Here is a 17,962-nt window from a genome sequence, read left to right as displayed (position 1 = left end):
ATTGTTAATTTAAGAGCGACTCTAATAACTTTAAATAACTTTGTCATCTTCACTCTTTAGCTCCTGTAGGAAAGAATTGAAAGATGTTACAAACAAAGAATAACAAGAAGCTTTTCTCTTAGAGAAGTTTTTAGCTAGCAATAGACACACTTCGACCTAAACTTCAAAAACTTCCCGTACACTATATATCATTTTACATTATTGTTACATTCTAAATCACTTGTGCCCTTATATTTCCCATTTTATCACATGTGCTCCTATATTTCCAATTTTATCAAATGTGCTCCTATACGTGCATTTATAGTCATTTATTTTCATCAAAGTTGTCAAATCCTTCATTTATTGCCAGTTGTGTGAAATATATTAAAATTCTAGTCACATTTAATTTGATTTTACATGTCACATCAATGACACATCGTTATAAACAAATGTTTACTAAAACCATATATGGTGGCCGTTAACATCATATATAACGGACAAAACCTATAATTTGATAACTGATTAGTATACTATGATGAATCTAGAAATGCATTAGTACAAATAAGTCAAGCAGGTGTAAAAGTTAGTAAAAAAATAAGATGAAATTAGCCTTATTTCTTATTTTATATATTTCTTTACCAGTTTAGCTAATTTGTTACAAAATTAGAAATTTCATTTAAATAGAATGATAATCTCGGTGAGTCATGATCTGTTGGTTAGCTAATATAACTAACAAATAACAACGTTGAGGTCATGAGTTCAAATCTCACTGATATCAGAAGTAGAGTTGGGAGTTACATTGTCTTCTAGAATAAAAAAAATACAAATATAAAAAAAAAAAGGTGGATTGATAATGTCACAAGTAGTACTGCAATTCAACAACCATGCCAAGAACTGGACAACCTTTTTAGGCTCTTCAAACCATGCTTATCTTTGCTAAGATATTTAGTTCAGATATTTTTCTAGGTAAAACTTTAATTCAAGCTACTTTCATTCTTTATCTGCTAATAGTATGGAGCCCATGACCATAATTGTATAATGGTAGGGGACCTAATTATTATATATACATAAATTGTATCTGACCTGTTGCCCAATTCTTTCTGAACCTATGTGAATATTCAACCGATTGCATCTATATATATATATATATATATATATATATATATATATAGAAATTTTCTCAGGTGCGGACGTCCGTACCGAATTTTCGGTATAGATTTCCTGTTTTCGACCACTTTCCGGCCACATTTTTACATCTTAACCGTTTAGGTTTTAGGTCCTAGTGTATAGATCACCTCTACAAAATTTCAGCCAATTTGGTGATCGTTAAGGTATCCAAAACTGCATTTTACACGAATTGACCGAATCTGTCGAACCGGAACCGTTCGTATTTATAATGGTAAATTGCAGTTTTGGATGCCTTAACGATCATCAAATTGGCTGAAATTTTGCAGAGGTGATCTATACACTAGGACCTAAAAACTGAACGGTTAAGATGTAAAAATGTGGCCGAAAAGTAGTCGAAAACAGTAAATCCGCACCGACCGCTCGGTACGGACGTCCGCACCTGAGACGGACTGTATATATATATATATATATAAATATATATATTTTTTTTCAGATTGAGTGTTTGATTAATTAATTAAGTAGCATCGCATATGTAGTTAATCTTGAGGGACTCATTAAACTAATCATTCTTGTCTGGGGTTTGAAAGCTCGTGTTTTGAATGTTTGACAAGTCAGTGTCCCTCCCTCGATTTTGATCAAGTGCATAATGAACAAGAAAAAGTACCAAAATCATTACCCCAAAACCAGATTAAGATCTATCGTTTACCCTGATTAGGAAAATGGATTTCTTTTTCAGTTTTTTTTTTCTTTTTAGTTTTTCAAGGATATTCGGAAAACATAAATTTCAGCCTTTAAGATTTAATCCAAGTAATGAGAGTAAAAAGTTGATTTAGAATTGAACTTTAGTCAAGATATAAACAAAAAACAAAATGACCAAATCAGGTTCGGTTTGATCGCTATTTTTTTTTTTCTTAGTCACCTAAAATTTGCGAAGATTAACATAGGTTCAGTTTCCACACCAATACTCTCATGCTCATGCCCTAATTTTTATTACAGGAAAAAAAAATATTAAGAAGTTTGATTTTTAAGTGGTTTGACAGTTTTGTATTTATGTGCACGTACTATATTATACAATTTTGAATATAAATTGTGATGAATAACAAGTGATTGATTCAGAACCATGATGTGATGGATCTAAGTGAGATAGTTTCGATACAAATTAGTTGATAGTTGAAAAGAACATGGCAACCCATGTAAACATCTCAGACGCCGGTCAAAGGATAATTAGATCATAAATTATGCAAATATTAATTCGTACTAAACTACAAATCTAATCACCTCTTATTAGGTTATTAGTAACTAATCGAATTATCAATATTTTTTTTTCCGTAAAACGGCAAACAGATCATGGTATGAGTTCCATTATTTCGAGCCGTTCAGTCGGTACAACCTGCCAAAACAGAACCTGGCCATTTAAATTTGGCCACAATTATAAAATGATTAGTACAACAAGCTTGTCATTCCAATTAGGACAACATAGAAACAGACCAACGTGGCGAGCCAGTTTAGTCTCATCTTTACTTTGTTTTCTTTTTTACAGGGTCCATGTATGTGGCTTGTTTAAACAGTCATATTCTCATGCGACTCGTTTATTTTCTGAAAATTAACTAGAGTCAATAAAATTATCAAATTTAACCGAACCGAGCCCTATCGTCACGACTCGTAATTTTTTGTTAACAGATTCTCTTGACAGGCATTGGTATGATGTGGAGTCTGTTGGTTGCATATATAGCTCAATTGGTTGCATGAAAACAGTTCTCTGCATATCCAAGACCATTAACCCATATTTCACACTAACAATACTCAATGTCTCAAGTTTTGATATTGTTGGAAATTTTGGAAAAACTTTTGAGTTAGTATATGAGTGAAAATCTATAGATATTGGGTGGGGTGAGCTACGATTTTTTTTTTTGAAAAAAAAAAATCTAATGATATTGATACTTATAATCTAAAACTAATATATTATGGATATCATGAAAATATCATTACAAAAATTTTCAATAAATATTTCGAGGACATCTAAAGCCTTAACCGTACTATAAGTTCTTCACTTCTGATTAGAGCTCCTATCATAGTCGGGTTTCGTATCAATATTATAGTCAAGTATGATGAATTGCTAGTTTGCTAGCAATGCATTACACATGATAAAACTCATTTCATATGTGAGAATTAGATTGGGATCTACAAAAAGATGTGTGAAAAACGAGAAATTGTATAATGTGTTAACGTATGACATTGATATAATTGCCTTAAAGTGGTAAAATAAGTCATTAAATTAGTAATATTAGTCCTTAAAATGATAAATTTTTTAAATTACCACATGAGTCTTTAAGTGATAAAATGAGTCATGAAAATAGTAAAAAAAAATTGATGCATGAGAAACATTAACATATCATAACCTTACCCCACACGAGCATCTAAGCACACCAACCCCATTCATTTTCTCATAAAACCTGGCTAGTTTTTTGCCAACCAAAAAGATTGAGACGCCAGTCATGCAACCCAAAACCCTACACAGCAAGATTTCGGGGTACAAAAAGATTTCCAGTCTCCTAAACGCCTGCCATACACGACCTTCCAAACCAAAACTGTAATAACAATAAATTCAATTTCTCCCAAAATACGTGTAATAGTTTCAAAAATCTGTAACTTGTAGTAAAAGCAATCCTAAAAAACACACCCTGCTTTTGTTGACCAATACGTGCCCTCTGACTCGCCACCTCAGCTCACGCTGGCCCCACAGCTCTGAACACAGGGTGGCGGCCTAAAAACCTTAAAAAATAGCCGGGGTGGGGGGAGACCCAGACTGATTCTTCTTCGGTGGCTGCTCAAACCAAGACAGGTCATTTCTTAGCTCCCAAACAAAAAAACAAAAAAACAAAAAAACCAAAATTTTTCATTTTGTTAAATAAAGAAGGGAAATTTGGTTATTATTTACAGTGTGAGATAAAAATGATAAATATAGGAAAAGGAGGGCCCGGAAATTCCTGGCATTGGTTTGGACTTCACGACGGGGAGAGGGAGAGAGAAAGAGGAAGCTGTGTGTACGTACTAGTCATTCTTTTCCCTTTTTCTCCTTCTCTCTCTTTCTGTTCCCTCCTCTCTCTCTCTCTCTCTCTCTCTCTCTCCTCTCTCTCTACCCATTTGTGATCTGCAGCTGCCAAAGTTCGTTTCTTTTTCGCCCATTTCGTTCTGATCAAAATGGGTTCGTCTTAATTCGCTTCCAAGATCAACCGGGGCTTCTGATGTCAGGTACCCATTGCGCTTTTTCGTTTAAATTTGGCAACTTTCTTGGTTTTCTGGGTAAAAGATTGGTTCTTGGATTTCTGGGTTTGGCCGAATCTTTGGGGTTTTAGGGAAGAGGAGTCTGGAGCTTTGCTTGATGAATTGAGCTGGGCATTGCTTGGTTCTGAGCTGGAATGATGTTTTACTTGCCTTTTTGGATTTTAGTTTTTTTTTGGAAGAATTGTAAACCCATTTGTTTGATTATTCGGGTTTTGAGTGTGCCGTTTGGCTTCAGATTGAGCTTAGTTGTCAGTTTTGGCCTGAAGCTTTTTTCTTTAATTTGTCGAATCTGGAGGGTTGGGAAAGTTGGAAATCTTAGTATGCAAGGTATTTGAAATGAAGCTTTAGGAATTTAGTTTTGCTTTTAAATATTTAATGCATGAAGTTTTGATTAGTTACATGGCGTGTGAAATATGCTAAGTATATCATGTTGTCAATTTCTCATTTGCTTAGGTTTGATTTTCGTTTTACTTTTTATGTTAGGCATTAGAAGGAAAAATTGGACTGAGGGCAAGGATTTGAATCCTTTTCTGTGATGGGTGTGTGCCAATTGTGATTGGTTTTGGCTGGAATTGAGAGAAATGGCTGGAGGAAGAATAAGGGCAAGGCTACGGCGGAGCCACCTCTACACATTCTTGCGTAAGCCAAGGGGCAATGAGTCAGGGGCACCTCATCCAATCCAAGGTCCTGGGTACTCGAGAACTGTACATTGTAACCAACCTCTGCTCCATCAAAAGAAACCTTACAAATACCGTTCAAATTACATATCGACCACAAAGTATAACCCGATCACCTTCTTGCCCAAGGCACTCTTTGAGCAGTTCAGACGGGTTGCCAATATCTATTTCCTTTTGGCTGCCGGTCTTTCACTCACTTCTGTTTCTCCATTCGGTCCTTGGAGCATGATAGCTCCTCTGGCTTTTGTTGTTGGTCTCAGTATGGCAAAGGAAGCTATGGAAGACTGGAATAGGTTCTTGCAGGACATGAAGGTTAATCTTCGGAAAGTAAATGTTCATAAAGGAGATGGTGTTTTCGGATATAGGCCATGGCATAAGATTGTGGTTGGAGATGTGGTGAAAGTGGAAAAGGATAAATTCTTTCCTGCTGATCTGCTTCTATTGTCGTCAAGTTATGAGGATGGCTTCTGTTATGTTGAGACTATGAACTTAGATGGTGAGACAAATTTGAAGGTCAAGAGATGCTTGGAGGTAACCTCACCTTTGGATGACGATGGAGTTTTCAAGGACTTCACAGCAACAGTTCAATGTGAAGATCCAAATCCCAATCTTTATTCCTTTGTGGGTAATCTTGATCATGACCGGCAGATTTATCCTCTTGAACCCGGTCAGATACTCCTGAGAGATTCAAAGCTCAGGAATACAAGTTATATCTATGGGGTAGTGATATTTACAGGTCATGATAGCAAAGTCATGCAGAATTCGACAAAGTCCCCCTCAAAAAGGAGTGGAATAGAAAAGAAAATGGACAAGATTATCTACATCCTTTTCTTCATCCTTTTAGTGATCTCCTTGATCAGCTCAATAGGGTTTGGTGTGAAGACAAGAAAAGATATGCCATCGGCATGGTACTTACGACCAGACGATGCAGAAGATATGTATAGCCCAAAAAAACCTGCCGCGGCTGGCGCTATCCATCTGGTCACTGCTCTTATCCTTTATGGATATCTAATACCCATCTCTCTTTATGTTTCAATTGAGGTTGTGAAGGTCTTGCAAGCAAAGTTCATTAACAATGACATACACATGTATGATGAAGAGCATGGAACTCCTGCTCAAGCCCGGACATCAAATTTGAATGAGGAGTTAGGCCAGGTAGACACGATCCTTTCTGACAAAACTGGCACTTTAACCTGCAACCAGATGGACTTTCTGAAGTGTTGCATTGCTGGCATTGCATACGGTGTCCGCTCTAGTGAAGTTGAACTTGCAGCAGCAAAACAGATGGCTACTGACCTTGATGATCAGGACGAGCATGATGAAGAACTTGCCAATGTTCCCAGGAATAAACATAGTCAACAAGTATCATGGGGGAATGAAGTAGGATCAGAAATTGAGCTGGAAACTGTTGTTACATCCAAGGATGGTAAGGATCCGAAACCTGCCATAAAAGGGTTTAGCTTTGTGGACAACCGCCTCATGGATGGAAATTGGTTGAGAGAGCCCACCTGTGATGTGATTTTATTATTTTTGCGGATTTTAGCCATTTGCCATACTGCAATTCCTGAGCTAAATGAAGAGACTGGCCAATATACATATGAAGCAGAGTCACCCGACGAAGGAGCTTTTCTTGTTGCAGCACGTGAGTTAGGTTTTGAGTTCTGTAAAAGAAATCAGTCAAGTGTGTATGTCCGCGAAAAGTATCCTGATCCAGGACAACCAGTGGAAAGGTGATTATCTGATTTTTTTTTTTTTTTGTTATCAAAGTATTTGATTGAACTTTTCTATTCAATTTCTTCTGTCTTAATACCTGGGTCATCTCTTGGAAAAACAGGGAGTATCAAGTCTTAAATCTATTGGAATTCACCAGCAAAAGGAAGCGTATGTCAGTAATTGTGCGCGACGAAGATGGGCAATTATTACTTTTCTGCAAAGGTGCTGACAGGTTAGGCTCACATCTGGTTTTTAATTCCTTGGGGAATTGGTTTTGAATGCTGTTATATGTTTCTTTAGGGTCCTTTTCTTTTCGGGCCAAATAATGTGATATATTTAAGCAGTTTTCGTATGTTGCTAAGTGTTGAATGTTTTTTTTGGGGTTTCCTTATGGTTAATTACATTATTTAGTATAATGGTTGAAAAGTAGTGAGGATACATTTCCAGAAAAAAAAAAAAAAAAAAAGGCAGTGAGGAGAGTCTTAAAACTCTAAATAGATATCTAGCAATAGCAAAAAAGTTTGGACTGTGCTTATCTCATCCTCTCTCCCACCGTTAAATATATTATTTAGTGTACTGGTTGAAAAGCAGTGAGAGGCATACAACTCTAAATTGATAACTAGATATAACAAACATTTATTTGGACTCTGCGATATTTCATCCCCTCTCTCACCCCCCCCCCCCCCCCCCCCCTCCCCAAAGCATCCTAAACAAGGGGAGAGGAAAGCATCGATTTATGATATTTTTTATCTTTATGTAATCTTATTCTCTTTAATTCCCATAAATCAATCCTTTATCTATATCCACAGCATCGTTTTCGATCGACTGTCAAAGAATGGAAGAATTTATGAGGAAGCTAGTACCAAGCATTTGAATGAATATGGAGAAGCTGGGTTGCGTACGTTGGCACTTGCTTATAAAAAGCTTGAGGAGTCCGAGTATTCTGCTTGGAACAACGAATTTCAGAAAGCAAAATCATCTATCGGGGCTGATAGGGAGGTGATGCTCGAGCGAGTAGCAGAGAAGATGGAAAAGGACTTGATCATGGTTGGTGCTACAGCTGTGGAGGACAAATTGCAAAAAGGGGTAAGATAAGCTTCTTATTACAGTAGTAAATAAGGAGCTGCCTCTTGATTTACGGCAACTTAGTACCATTTTTTATTCTCTTAGGTGCCCCAATGCATAGATAATCTTGCACAAGCTGGTCTCAAGATCTGGGTGTTGACAGGGGATAAGATGGAAACTGCAATCAACATAGGGTTTGTCTCTAACCATTGTAGAAAGCACTGCCGTGAATAATGATGAGACATTTTCCATTCAACCTGATTAAGAGTGTAATGATTTTTTCTTTTCCTTTTGGGTGTGGTTTTTTGCCTGCAGATTTGCATGTAGTTTGCTCCGACAGGGCATGAAGCAGATCTGTATATCAACAGCAAATGTAGACACATTGGGACAAGATGGAAAAGAGGTACATTTTTGTGTGAGAAAGGTGACATGAATTTCTTTCTCAGGAGATAAATTTATATGATGTTAGTCTGTTGTTTTCACTGATGATCAGGCTGTGAAAGACAACATTTTGAATCAAATTACAAATGCCTCTCAAATGATCAAGTTGGAAACAGATCCACATGCAGCGTTTGCACTAATTATTGATGGAAAAACTTTAACCTATGCTTTGGACGCTGATATGAAGCATCTATTCTTGGAATTAGCTGTTGATTGTGCATCTGTCATATGCTGTCGTGTCTCCCCTAAGCAGAAGGCATTGGTAAGTATTTTTGTTGCTTTCTATTCCAAAATCTCATTTTTCTTATTTCAATTGTCAAATGAACTATATCCTTATCAATATGGGTATGTATAGCAGTGTGCCATGTCTTGATTTGTTCAGTTTTTTTGGCACTAGGTAACGAGGTTAGTAAGACAAGGAACTGGGAAGACTACATTAGCAATTGGTGATGGTGCAAATGATGTTGGAATGATTCAAGAAGCTGATATTGGTGTTGGAATCAGTGGCGTCGAAGGTATGCAGGTTGGTGGAACTTCTGACACTCATAGTGCATCTAAAATGCAATGCTACATTTCCCCCCTTTTCTAATTTTTTTTTAAAATTTATACACATGTAACATCATTTCTTATTGTTTTATTTATTTAAAAAGATCGCAATAATGGAGGACAAGAGCCAAAAAATGTATTTACTCTGATAAATATGGACAAGAACCTAATAATATTTGAAAAGCTAAACAGTAGTTGCATAAAGTTGATTTAAATTTTTTTTTTTTTTTAATACTTTTTATGTCTTTCATTGGCTAGGTTCAGTTAATAGTGCATGTAATGGAAGTCATATTAGGAGTTAAGGACATATGAAGATATAGTACTACTAGGAACAGAGATACTACAATGACATGGTGGTGCTTCAGATAGAATTTTTACCTGACCATAAACAGACAGACCATGTGTCTGTCTGTGTGTGGGTGGGTGGAGGGTGGTCTGGGTCTGTTTTCATATAACATATGATAGCTTACTTGTGATAATGTTTGTATTACATATCTAAATGGGAAGCAAGGTATCTGTGGTGGAAGTGGGAACCAGTTTCTCATTTTACAGTGAATCTCATGATAGTTGGTAATTGCTTGCAGGCTGTGATGGCTAGTGACTTTGCTATTGCCCAGTTTCGGTTTTTGGAGAGACTTTTGGTTGTCCATGGACATTGGTGCTATAAGAGGATTGCTCAGATGGTAATATCAGCATGCTCATCTTAGTACTTTATTGTCACAGATTTGTTAAGATGCCACTTGCATGTGCTTGTATGTTATATGCCGTATACTTGCACACACCTAGGAACATGAGAGCATGTGTCTACAGTCTTCTTTTTAAAACTTCATCCACTTGTTGACGGAAATCTTTTGCTTTCAGATTTGCTATTTCTTCTACAAAAATATAGCATTTGGTCTGACCCTCTTCTACTTTGAGGCATTCACGGGATTTTCGGGGCAATCAATATATGCTGACTTGTACATGCTAACGTTCAATGTTATTCTTACCTCATTGCCTGTCATATCACTTGGAGTATTTGAACAAGATGTTTCTTCCGAGGTCTGCTTACAGGTTAGTCCTTGTAGCAACACTCGTGTTAATATTTAACCATATATACTTTGATGGTAGCCCTGTAATGAGATTCTAAACTTCCTGGTTTTGCAGTTCCCTGCATTATATCAGCAAGGAGCCCGAAATTTGTTCTTCGACTGGTACAGAATACTGGGGTGGATGGGCAATGGTGTATATTGCTCTCTCATTGTCTTCTTCCTCAACATTATCATATTCAAAGACCAGTCCTTCAGGTCTGATGGCCAGATTGCTGATATGGCTGCTATGGGTACAACTATGTTCAGTTGCATCATATGGGCCGTCAACTGCCAGATTGCTCTGGCAATGTGTCACTTTACATGGATTCAACACTGCTTTATTTGGGGCAGTATTGCAATGTGGTACCTATTTCTCTTAATTTACGGCATAGTGACACCAACGTGGTCTGGAAATGCCTACCAGATTCTAGTTGAAGTCCTCGGTCCCGCACCCATCTTTTGGTCAGCCACCCTATTAGTTACTCTTGCTTGTAATCTCCCTTACATTGTCCACATAGCCTTCCAAAGAAGTTTCAATCCAATGGATCATCATATCATCCAAGAAATCAAATACTACCGGAAAGACGTTCAGGATCAACGCATGTGGAAGAGGGAGGCATCTAAAGCAAGACAAGAAACCAAGATTGGGTTCTCAGCTCGGGTAGATGCAAAGATCAGACAATTGAGAGCAAGGCTGCACAAGAAGCAACCCCAGAGTAACGCTATGTCCCCTTTGTGACAATGTGCATGATTTTACAGTTTTGGAAAATCTTATATCTTAGGGTTTGAGGCCGATTGCAGTTTTATGTTGTGGCCCTTTTGTAATTCTTTTCTTGGTGTTGTTATATCCACTCACGTGGGGTTGGTTATAGGAAAAGCGTAGGAGCTTTCATATGTACAATACGCCTGTAAGATTCAAAAGAGTGAAGATAGATGTCAATTTGCCAACATGTTTCTCTGCCTCTCCTGCTTCTGCATATGTTCTCCACTTTTCGGACCGCCAGAATCGAATTGTACAGGCTGAACTTACTTCTCACTATTTAACATTTACAAATGGAGCACAAAATGCAGATACATAAAAGCTCAATGTATAACGGTTGTGTCTTGTGTGTGATGGCTGATAACCACGAGCTCTTGTTTGGTTGCCCATTTAACATGGAATATGATTATTTTTTACCTAACCCATCATCCATATTGTCAAGTAGTTTTGATTGCTTTCTAGACATGTTACTGTGTTAGCCCTAACTCTTAACACATCTCACCCACATGACTCAATTAGTTGCACCTAAGTCATGAAAAAAAATATATTATTATTTCCAAAACCAAAACCATCCTCGATCACATGCATGACTATTCAACCTCACCTGATCTGTATAATTTACTTTAAACAACACACAGTTATTGATTTAGGAATTTTATTTTTTTAAGTTTTTTTTTTTTTTTTTAACGATTCTTCATTTTATTTGCTTTCTTTCAAGACCCTAAATGATGCAATGTTCCAGTATTGATTCGTGTCGCCTGTTTTCGACAGCTAACTAATGTAACAGTATACACATGTCAGATGTAACTAACTATCTAACAGTCGTGTAACAGTTAGGTCATCCAAGAAGAATTGCCCAAAAAGGACACTAATTCAAAATGAAAAACAATCTCCAGAAGCCACCCAAACGACATCGTTTTTCGTCCGTAATTACCCAAAAAGGTAACGCGGGGAAAGGGTGTATAAAACGCCACAGGAAAATGCCGCTTCGATTCGATGAGTGAGAGATGAGTTTCCAATTGTACCCCTAGACACCGCCCTGATTTACACGCCTGCCACTCCCTGCGGGAGCTGATTTATCTATCCAACTCTTTTCTGCGAGACTCGGGGTTTGGTCAAGGGCCCTTTGGTACGGTCCACATTTGATTCGTTAAGTCTTGTTCTTCTTGTTCTTGCTCTTGTTTAGGGTTTTGATTTTTAGGGGTAGGGTTTCACTGTGATCGTCGACTTGTTTGGGCTATGGAGCCTCGAGTTGGGGGGCGGTTCCGACTCGGCCGGAAGATCGGCAGTGGATCCTTCGGAGAGATCTACTTAGGTCCGCTTTCCTCACTTGTTTCTCTTTTGGTTTCGCCCTTGTTTTCGTCGTTCGATTCTTTTTCAAGTTTCTTTTTGGCTTTGTTTTTGTTTGATGATATGCAGGTACTAATATTCAGACGAACGAGGAGGTTGCGATTAAGCTTGTGAGTTTTATCTTTGCTTTTTTCAATTTTTCGTTTTCGCATTGAGAAATTGTTGGTTTTGACTTTGATGTTTTTGGCTGAGATGATGAGTTTGTGCTGAATTGACCTTGCAATTTTGATCAGTCTGTGATTTTGGGAGGGATTGGTTTCTGGGAATAGAAAGAAAGCCATGTTGGGACTTGTGCAAGTGGAAATTTTGTCTCTTGTGAGGAATTGTTTTTGCTGTTGTTATGTAATTGTTAGTGTAAAGGCGGTTATCGAGAGGGCTTGCCATTGGGTGATGCTGGGAAAGGGTAATTTGAAAATGCAGAATGCGGTTTGTGTATTGTTACGCCCGTTTTGGATTGTCCCAAGCGTAGTGAATGTGTGAGAAGAGTTTGGTGTCAGGTCCTGTTAGATTTGTGGGCTTGAAAAGGTTCCACCGCCATATGAGTCTCCTGTTAAGATAGGAAATTCTTTGGATTTGTTTGTGTGGTGATTTTTAGCTACAAGATTATAGTGCCTTTTGTGCACTTTGAACACTTCACTTCTCCCAGCACTTTTACTGCTCCGATGTTCAGTATGCATGATGTAGTGTACACCTTATGTTCCCACACACCCATGGGTGGGGCAGTGGGGGTTGTTAAGCGGGGTGGGGTGGGGTGGCGAAGCAGTTGTGAGTTTTTACTCTTTCTGCTTTTGTGGTATGACCCTTAGCCCTGTTCATTCAATGAGATTTCTGCTTTTTGCTCCCTTTGACTGTTATCAAAATGAGTGCTGAAAATCTGTGTATGATCTGTTAATCTTTCAATTGCATATTTGGCTGGATATTCTTATTTGTTCTTGTCTCGGATGACGTGGGGTTGCTATATTTTCTTCTTACTGATTTGTGCTTCTCTTTCTCAGGAAAATGTCAAGACAAAGCATCCACAGTTGCTGTATGAGTCGAAGTTGTATAAAATACTACAGGGAGGAAGTAATAGCCTTCACCACTATCCTTTTTTGCTTTTTCTGTACTATGTATGTTGAAGTACATATCTTTCTGAACTCTTTTATGACTTTTGTCAGCTGGAATTCCAAATGTGCGATGGTTTGGCACTGAAGGAGACTACAATGTTCTTGTGATGGATTTATTGGGACCTAGTCTTGAGGATTTATTCAACTTTTGCAGTAGGAAGTTGTCTCTTAAGACTGTTCTCATGCTTGCAGATCAAATGGTAAGATTCTTTTGATGATGGATGCATATTTTCTGGAATCTAGTGTGGTTTGTAGTTTAATCATCTTTGTATTGAAATTCATGTTAGATAAATCGAGTGGAGTTTGTTCATTCCAAGTCTTTTCTACATCGGGATATCAAACCAGACAACTTCCTAATGGGATTGGGTCGTCGGGCAAATCAGGTCCTTTGAACTTTCTATTTAATTCCTAATTCAGTGTTTATGTTCCATGTAACTATTGTTGTCATTTTTGTGCTATATGTAAATGCATTACTTTCTCTCTGCTTTTGTAGATTTACATCATTGACTTCGGCCTCGCTAAGAAGTATAGAGACACATCAACCCATCAGCATATTCCTTATAGGTTGGTTGCTTTGAATGCCTTTTGAATATTGACCTGTTTCACAGCTCATCCCTACTTCTGAAATTCTGTCAGTTTCTCTTCCTCTCTTGAATATGTGTTTGAAGACTAGAGGCCTAATAGACTTATAGGGGTGGTTCTTAATGTGTCGGACTTTAACTTGTGCTACTATCGATGTCTAAAGTACCAGCATTAGATTCACATGGACTTTCAAGGACGTTGAGGGTTTACCCACATTCAATCTGTAATGCCGATTCTCTATTTAGTTAGATACAATCATGGATTCATGGTGTTGGAACTTATATCATTTATTTTCGCTTGGGCAATTTATGATTGCTCTAGAGCAGGTTTCTTCAGCCAGTATTTTATGTCATTTTAAGTATAATTATTTAAAGGAGCAAGGAAAGCATTTTCAGTGATTTAGTTTTTGACTAGTGATGTTTTGGAGGTATGAGGATATTTTTTTCATGTTCTTGTATTTAGTTACCGTCAAGGCCTGGATTGAGGCTGTAGTTGGTCGGTGTCTACCCCAAATGAATGAGATCCACTTTTTGGAATAAGTTTTTTAACATAAATTTGGTTGATTATGAATTGGTTTAGTGAGACTTGTGATGTGCAGTACTGTAAGGTAATCAGACCACACGATATTGCTTACATAATGCATTTATTTCTGAACTAGTGTTCAGTTGGCACCTGCCCTAGTTTAATCCTGTTATATTTATCTGCCTTGCCGATCCCATTGCTTACATAATGCATTTATTTCTGAACTAGTGTTCAGTTGGCACCTGCCCTAGTTTAATCCTGTTATATTTATCTGCCTTGCCGATCCCATTGTCTTGGGTGTTTTGATATGAAATGGCATTTTCTTAGTTAGTTTATCTATGGTTTTGATGTGCTCATGTTAATTCAGAGATAATAAGAATTTGACTGGGACAGCAAGATATGCAAGCATGAATACTCATCTTGGCATTGGTAAGCTATCTAGCTCCCTCCCTCCCCTCCCTCCCTCCCTCCCTCCCTCTAGCCGACTCTGATCTTGTAATTGTTGATGTATAGAACAAAGCCGAAGGGATGATCTCGAGTCACTTGGATATGTGCTTATGTACTTCCTAAGAGGAAGGTAAATATTGCACCTGCTGGTATTTTTTCCTTTTTATTCTTTTGCATATTCGATTATGTCATGACTTTGTGTTTTGGATAGTCTTCCATGGCAGGGATTGAAGGCTGGAACTAAAAAGCAGAAGTATGAGAAGATCAGTGAAAAGAAAGTGTCAACATCAATTGAGGTTAACTGAATCTCATAGTATTGATTTTATGCACAATAATGATTCAATGGTATTCTTGGAAGTATGGAATATTAACTGCTGCTTTCTTAATTCTTTCTTAGGCCTTATGCCGTGGTTATCCCACCGAATTTGCCTCATACTTCCATTACTGTAGATCTCTACGTTTTGATGATAAGCCAGATTATGCTTATCTGAAGAGATTGTTTCGTGACCTTTTTATTCGCGAAGGTTTGACATTCTTCCCTTTTTTTTTCCCCCGTACACAGAAAATCTGTTTAAATATAGTTCTTTGATAGCTTACTTGATAGTGCTGTAGTGGTCTTTTTGTAGAGCTTAACATATTGATGTCTTATTACGCCAGGTTTTCAGTTTGATTATGTCTTTGATTGGACAATCTTGAAATATCAGCAGTCGCAGATTGCCACACCTCCTACTCGTGCTCCTGTAAGTGACACAGATATTACTATTTGAGCACATCCTTAAGTTAACTTGTTATCTTATATTATTCACTATTTTATAGGGTGGTGCTGGACCAAGCTCTGGACTGCCTCCAGTTGTTGCAAATGTTGAAAGACAATCAGGTAATTGTATAATCATTCATTTTCTCAATCACTGTCATATTTACGTGGAAAAGCTTTCTTTTTAATGTTTGCGTATTTACTTAGTATAGTCTCTCAGAAATTGCAGCCATTGTTTTCTCTTTGTGGTTGAAATTTGCTGTTTATTGTATATGGTTTTATATTTTTCCAGATTCTTTTCTTTAACTATTGAAGTTAGACTCGATTCCAGTATTTATGGATGTAATGTCTTCATTAACCAAGATGTTATTTTTGTATTTATTTTTAATTAATGTTTTGCAGGTGGGGAGGAAGTTAGACCTACTGGTTGGTCGTTGGCAGATCCCTCACGTAGGAGAAATTCTGGACCGATTGTAAATCCTGGAAGCTTGTCTAAACAAAAAAGTCCTGTTGCAAATGATCCATCTGTGTCTAAAGACGCAATGGTAAGTATCTTTGTTTCTGTTCTGATTTTGTGTTGCTTTTTATTGACCAGATCTTCAGCTGTACCAGCTTTACACCTAGGTTGTTTCATTTCAGTCGTCATCATGATTTGGCCAAGTGTATAATTGGATTAATGTAATTTGTCGTTTTTCTTGGATTTGTGCAGTTATCAAGTTCTAGTTTTTTGCGGTCAACTGGATCATCAAGGAGGGCTGTAGTTTCTAGCAGTCGGGATGCATTAATTGTTGGCAGTGAATCCGAGCCCTCTCGCCCTCAAACCACAGAGGCAAGTCCTGGAACACTAGGTAAAATTTCTTCTGTCCAAAGAAGTTCACCAGTTGTATCTTCAGAGCAGAATCGTACCACTTCTGGTAGAAATATTTCGACCGTAAAAAACTTAGAGTCCACCCTCAGAGGTATTGAGACCCTTCATTTTAATAGCGACGAGAGAGTACAGTATTAGCAGTCGCTTCTCTCAATATGTCGCCCACTGTAAATTTGAAAAACGGTATACAGTTCTCACACACTTCGGGTGGAATTTGTTTTCTTAAATGTACTATGTTTGAGGAAAGCTGCAACAATTTGGGGTTGTCTCAAAGCAGTTTGCAATAATGACAACATACAGAAGTGGAAATTTGATGCCCAGAAGACCTACCCAGGTAAGAAGGCCCTTTGTCAATACAGCACAAGTTGTGTCACTGTGGTTTCACCGTCTCAATACCTTGTCCAAATGAGTGTTTGTGCTTTTGTCAAACACTACTGTGTGGGTCAAATGCTGATTGACACTGTAAAACTGTAAGTACACCAACATTTTGATTTTGTGATGTATTATGATATTGTAATCCTAGATATAGCAGGTACTGAGTGTTAAAGCCTACCGATTGATGTTGGCACTAGGCACTTCTGTTGCATATATTATTGGAGTTCGATGTGGTTGTATTTGGTTGCATGACATACATTAGGGGGCTTCATGCAGAAATATCGACCTAGTGTTTTCATGTTTTTTCAAACCTTGTGTTTTCAGTATGATGAGTGTTGTGAGATCAGTTGCCGGTCTTTATTTCCTATTCTTCCCCAGTAAATAAAATAACTTTGTTTTTTCCTACTACAAAGTATAGGTAATTGCCTGTAGTTCTGGTGATTAAGCACATTTATCTCTGCATTTCCTAAAAGTTGAATTGTTATCAACTGTTATTGTCGGACAGGTAATGAGATGATATTGTTCTGTTGGTAACAATCATTAGATAAACTGATTGCTTTTGTTTTGTTCGTTTTCTTTTTATGTGAAAATTGTAGTAGAGACTGTAATTAATCGAACTATGGTTCAAGGGTTCAAAAAATATATACATATGAAGTGGCATTTTTACATTTCAAATCTCATGCTCTTTCACTTCTTCCCCTCTTCCTCTTAATATTTCGTCTTTTCTTTGCAAAAGGTTGAAATATAAGCAACAAAGGGTTTGACAATAAAAGGTATTTTAAATAATACGTATTACTTTTCTTAATGGTCCATGTAAGAGTTTTGATGCTGATATACATACATGTTTGGTATTTTTCACGAATACTCCCTTATTTTGACGCCAATTATTAAATATCAACAATTCTTTGTCAGTGCTCTTAAAAAAAAAAGAAGGAGGGGGGCGGCGTGTCTTTGCCGATAGACGATTGCTCGTTAAAATTATTTAATGGGCGACTTTCACTTTCTAGAATGCAACATTCCACTAAAGCTTCACTTCACTCGCCACTAAAAGGAAATAAATAAAAAAATTATAGACAAAAGAGATATTAGAAATCATTGCTAAACTCCAACATCTTTAATTCTCCTATGTTCTTTGTTATTCTGAAGATTCTTCATTGATAATTTTATTATTATCTGTATCTTATAAATTTATTTTTTTCTATTTAGAACTTTTTTTTCATAATTCAATTATGGTTCTCAATTGCTATATGTCATTTAGTCTTTTTATTTTGGTTCATTTAATAAATCAGTTAAA

General features: G+C 37.2%; 2 protein-coding genes across 2 annotated transcripts; both read left to right on the top strand.

Annotated features, from left to right (window-relative positions):
- Positions 1 to 4,084: 4,084 nt before the first annotated feature.
- On the top strand, positions 4,085 to 10,866 carry LOC112183403 (probable phospholipid-transporting ATPase 4). The gene is made up of 11 exons (XM_024321776.2): positions 4,085 to 4,359; positions 4,876 to 6,799; positions 6,904 to 7,014; positions 7,592 to 7,868; positions 7,953 to 8,041; positions 8,163 to 8,250; positions 8,341 to 8,550; positions 8,686 to 8,811; positions 9,419 to 9,517; positions 9,696 to 9,887; positions 9,981 to 10,866. Exons 2-11 carry the CDS (start codon positions 4,974 to 4,976, stop codon positions 10,641 to 10,643), a joined length of 3,681 nt encoding a protein of 1,226 aa, XP_024177544.1. The 5' UTR covers positions 4,085 to 4,359; positions 4,876 to 4,973; the 3' UTR covers positions 10,644 to 10,866.
- An 890-nt stretch (positions 10,867 to 11,756) lies between these two features.
- LOC112187312 (casein kinase 1-like protein 2) lies at positions 11,757 to 17,076 on the top strand. The gene is made up of 14 exons (XM_024326055.2): positions 11,757 to 11,979; positions 12,084 to 12,124; positions 13,010 to 13,079; positions 13,172 to 13,320; positions 13,408 to 13,503; positions 13,614 to 13,684; positions 14,592 to 14,653; positions 14,738 to 14,801; positions 14,883 to 14,967; positions 15,069 to 15,195; positions 15,329 to 15,411; positions 15,488 to 15,548; positions 15,828 to 15,970; positions 16,135 to 17,076. Exons 1-14 carry the CDS (start codon positions 11,904 to 11,906, stop codon positions 16,429 to 16,431), a joined length of 1,425 nt encoding a protein of 474 aa, XP_024181823.1. The 5' UTR covers positions 11,757 to 11,903; the 3' UTR covers positions 16,432 to 17,076.
- Positions 17,077 to 17,962: the final 886 nt, after the last annotated feature.

The sequence above is a fragment of the Rosa chinensis genome, chromosome 2 (assembly GCF_002994745.2).
Source record: "Rosa chinensis cultivar Old Blush chromosome 2, RchiOBHm-V2, whole genome shotgun sequence".
NCBI classification, from domain to species: domain Eukaryota; kingdom Viridiplantae; phylum Streptophyta; class Magnoliopsida; order Rosales; family Rosaceae; genus Rosa; species Rosa chinensis.
Note: the sequence above shows the minus strand (reverse complement) of the source record. Positions and strands in the feature narration are given on the sequence as shown.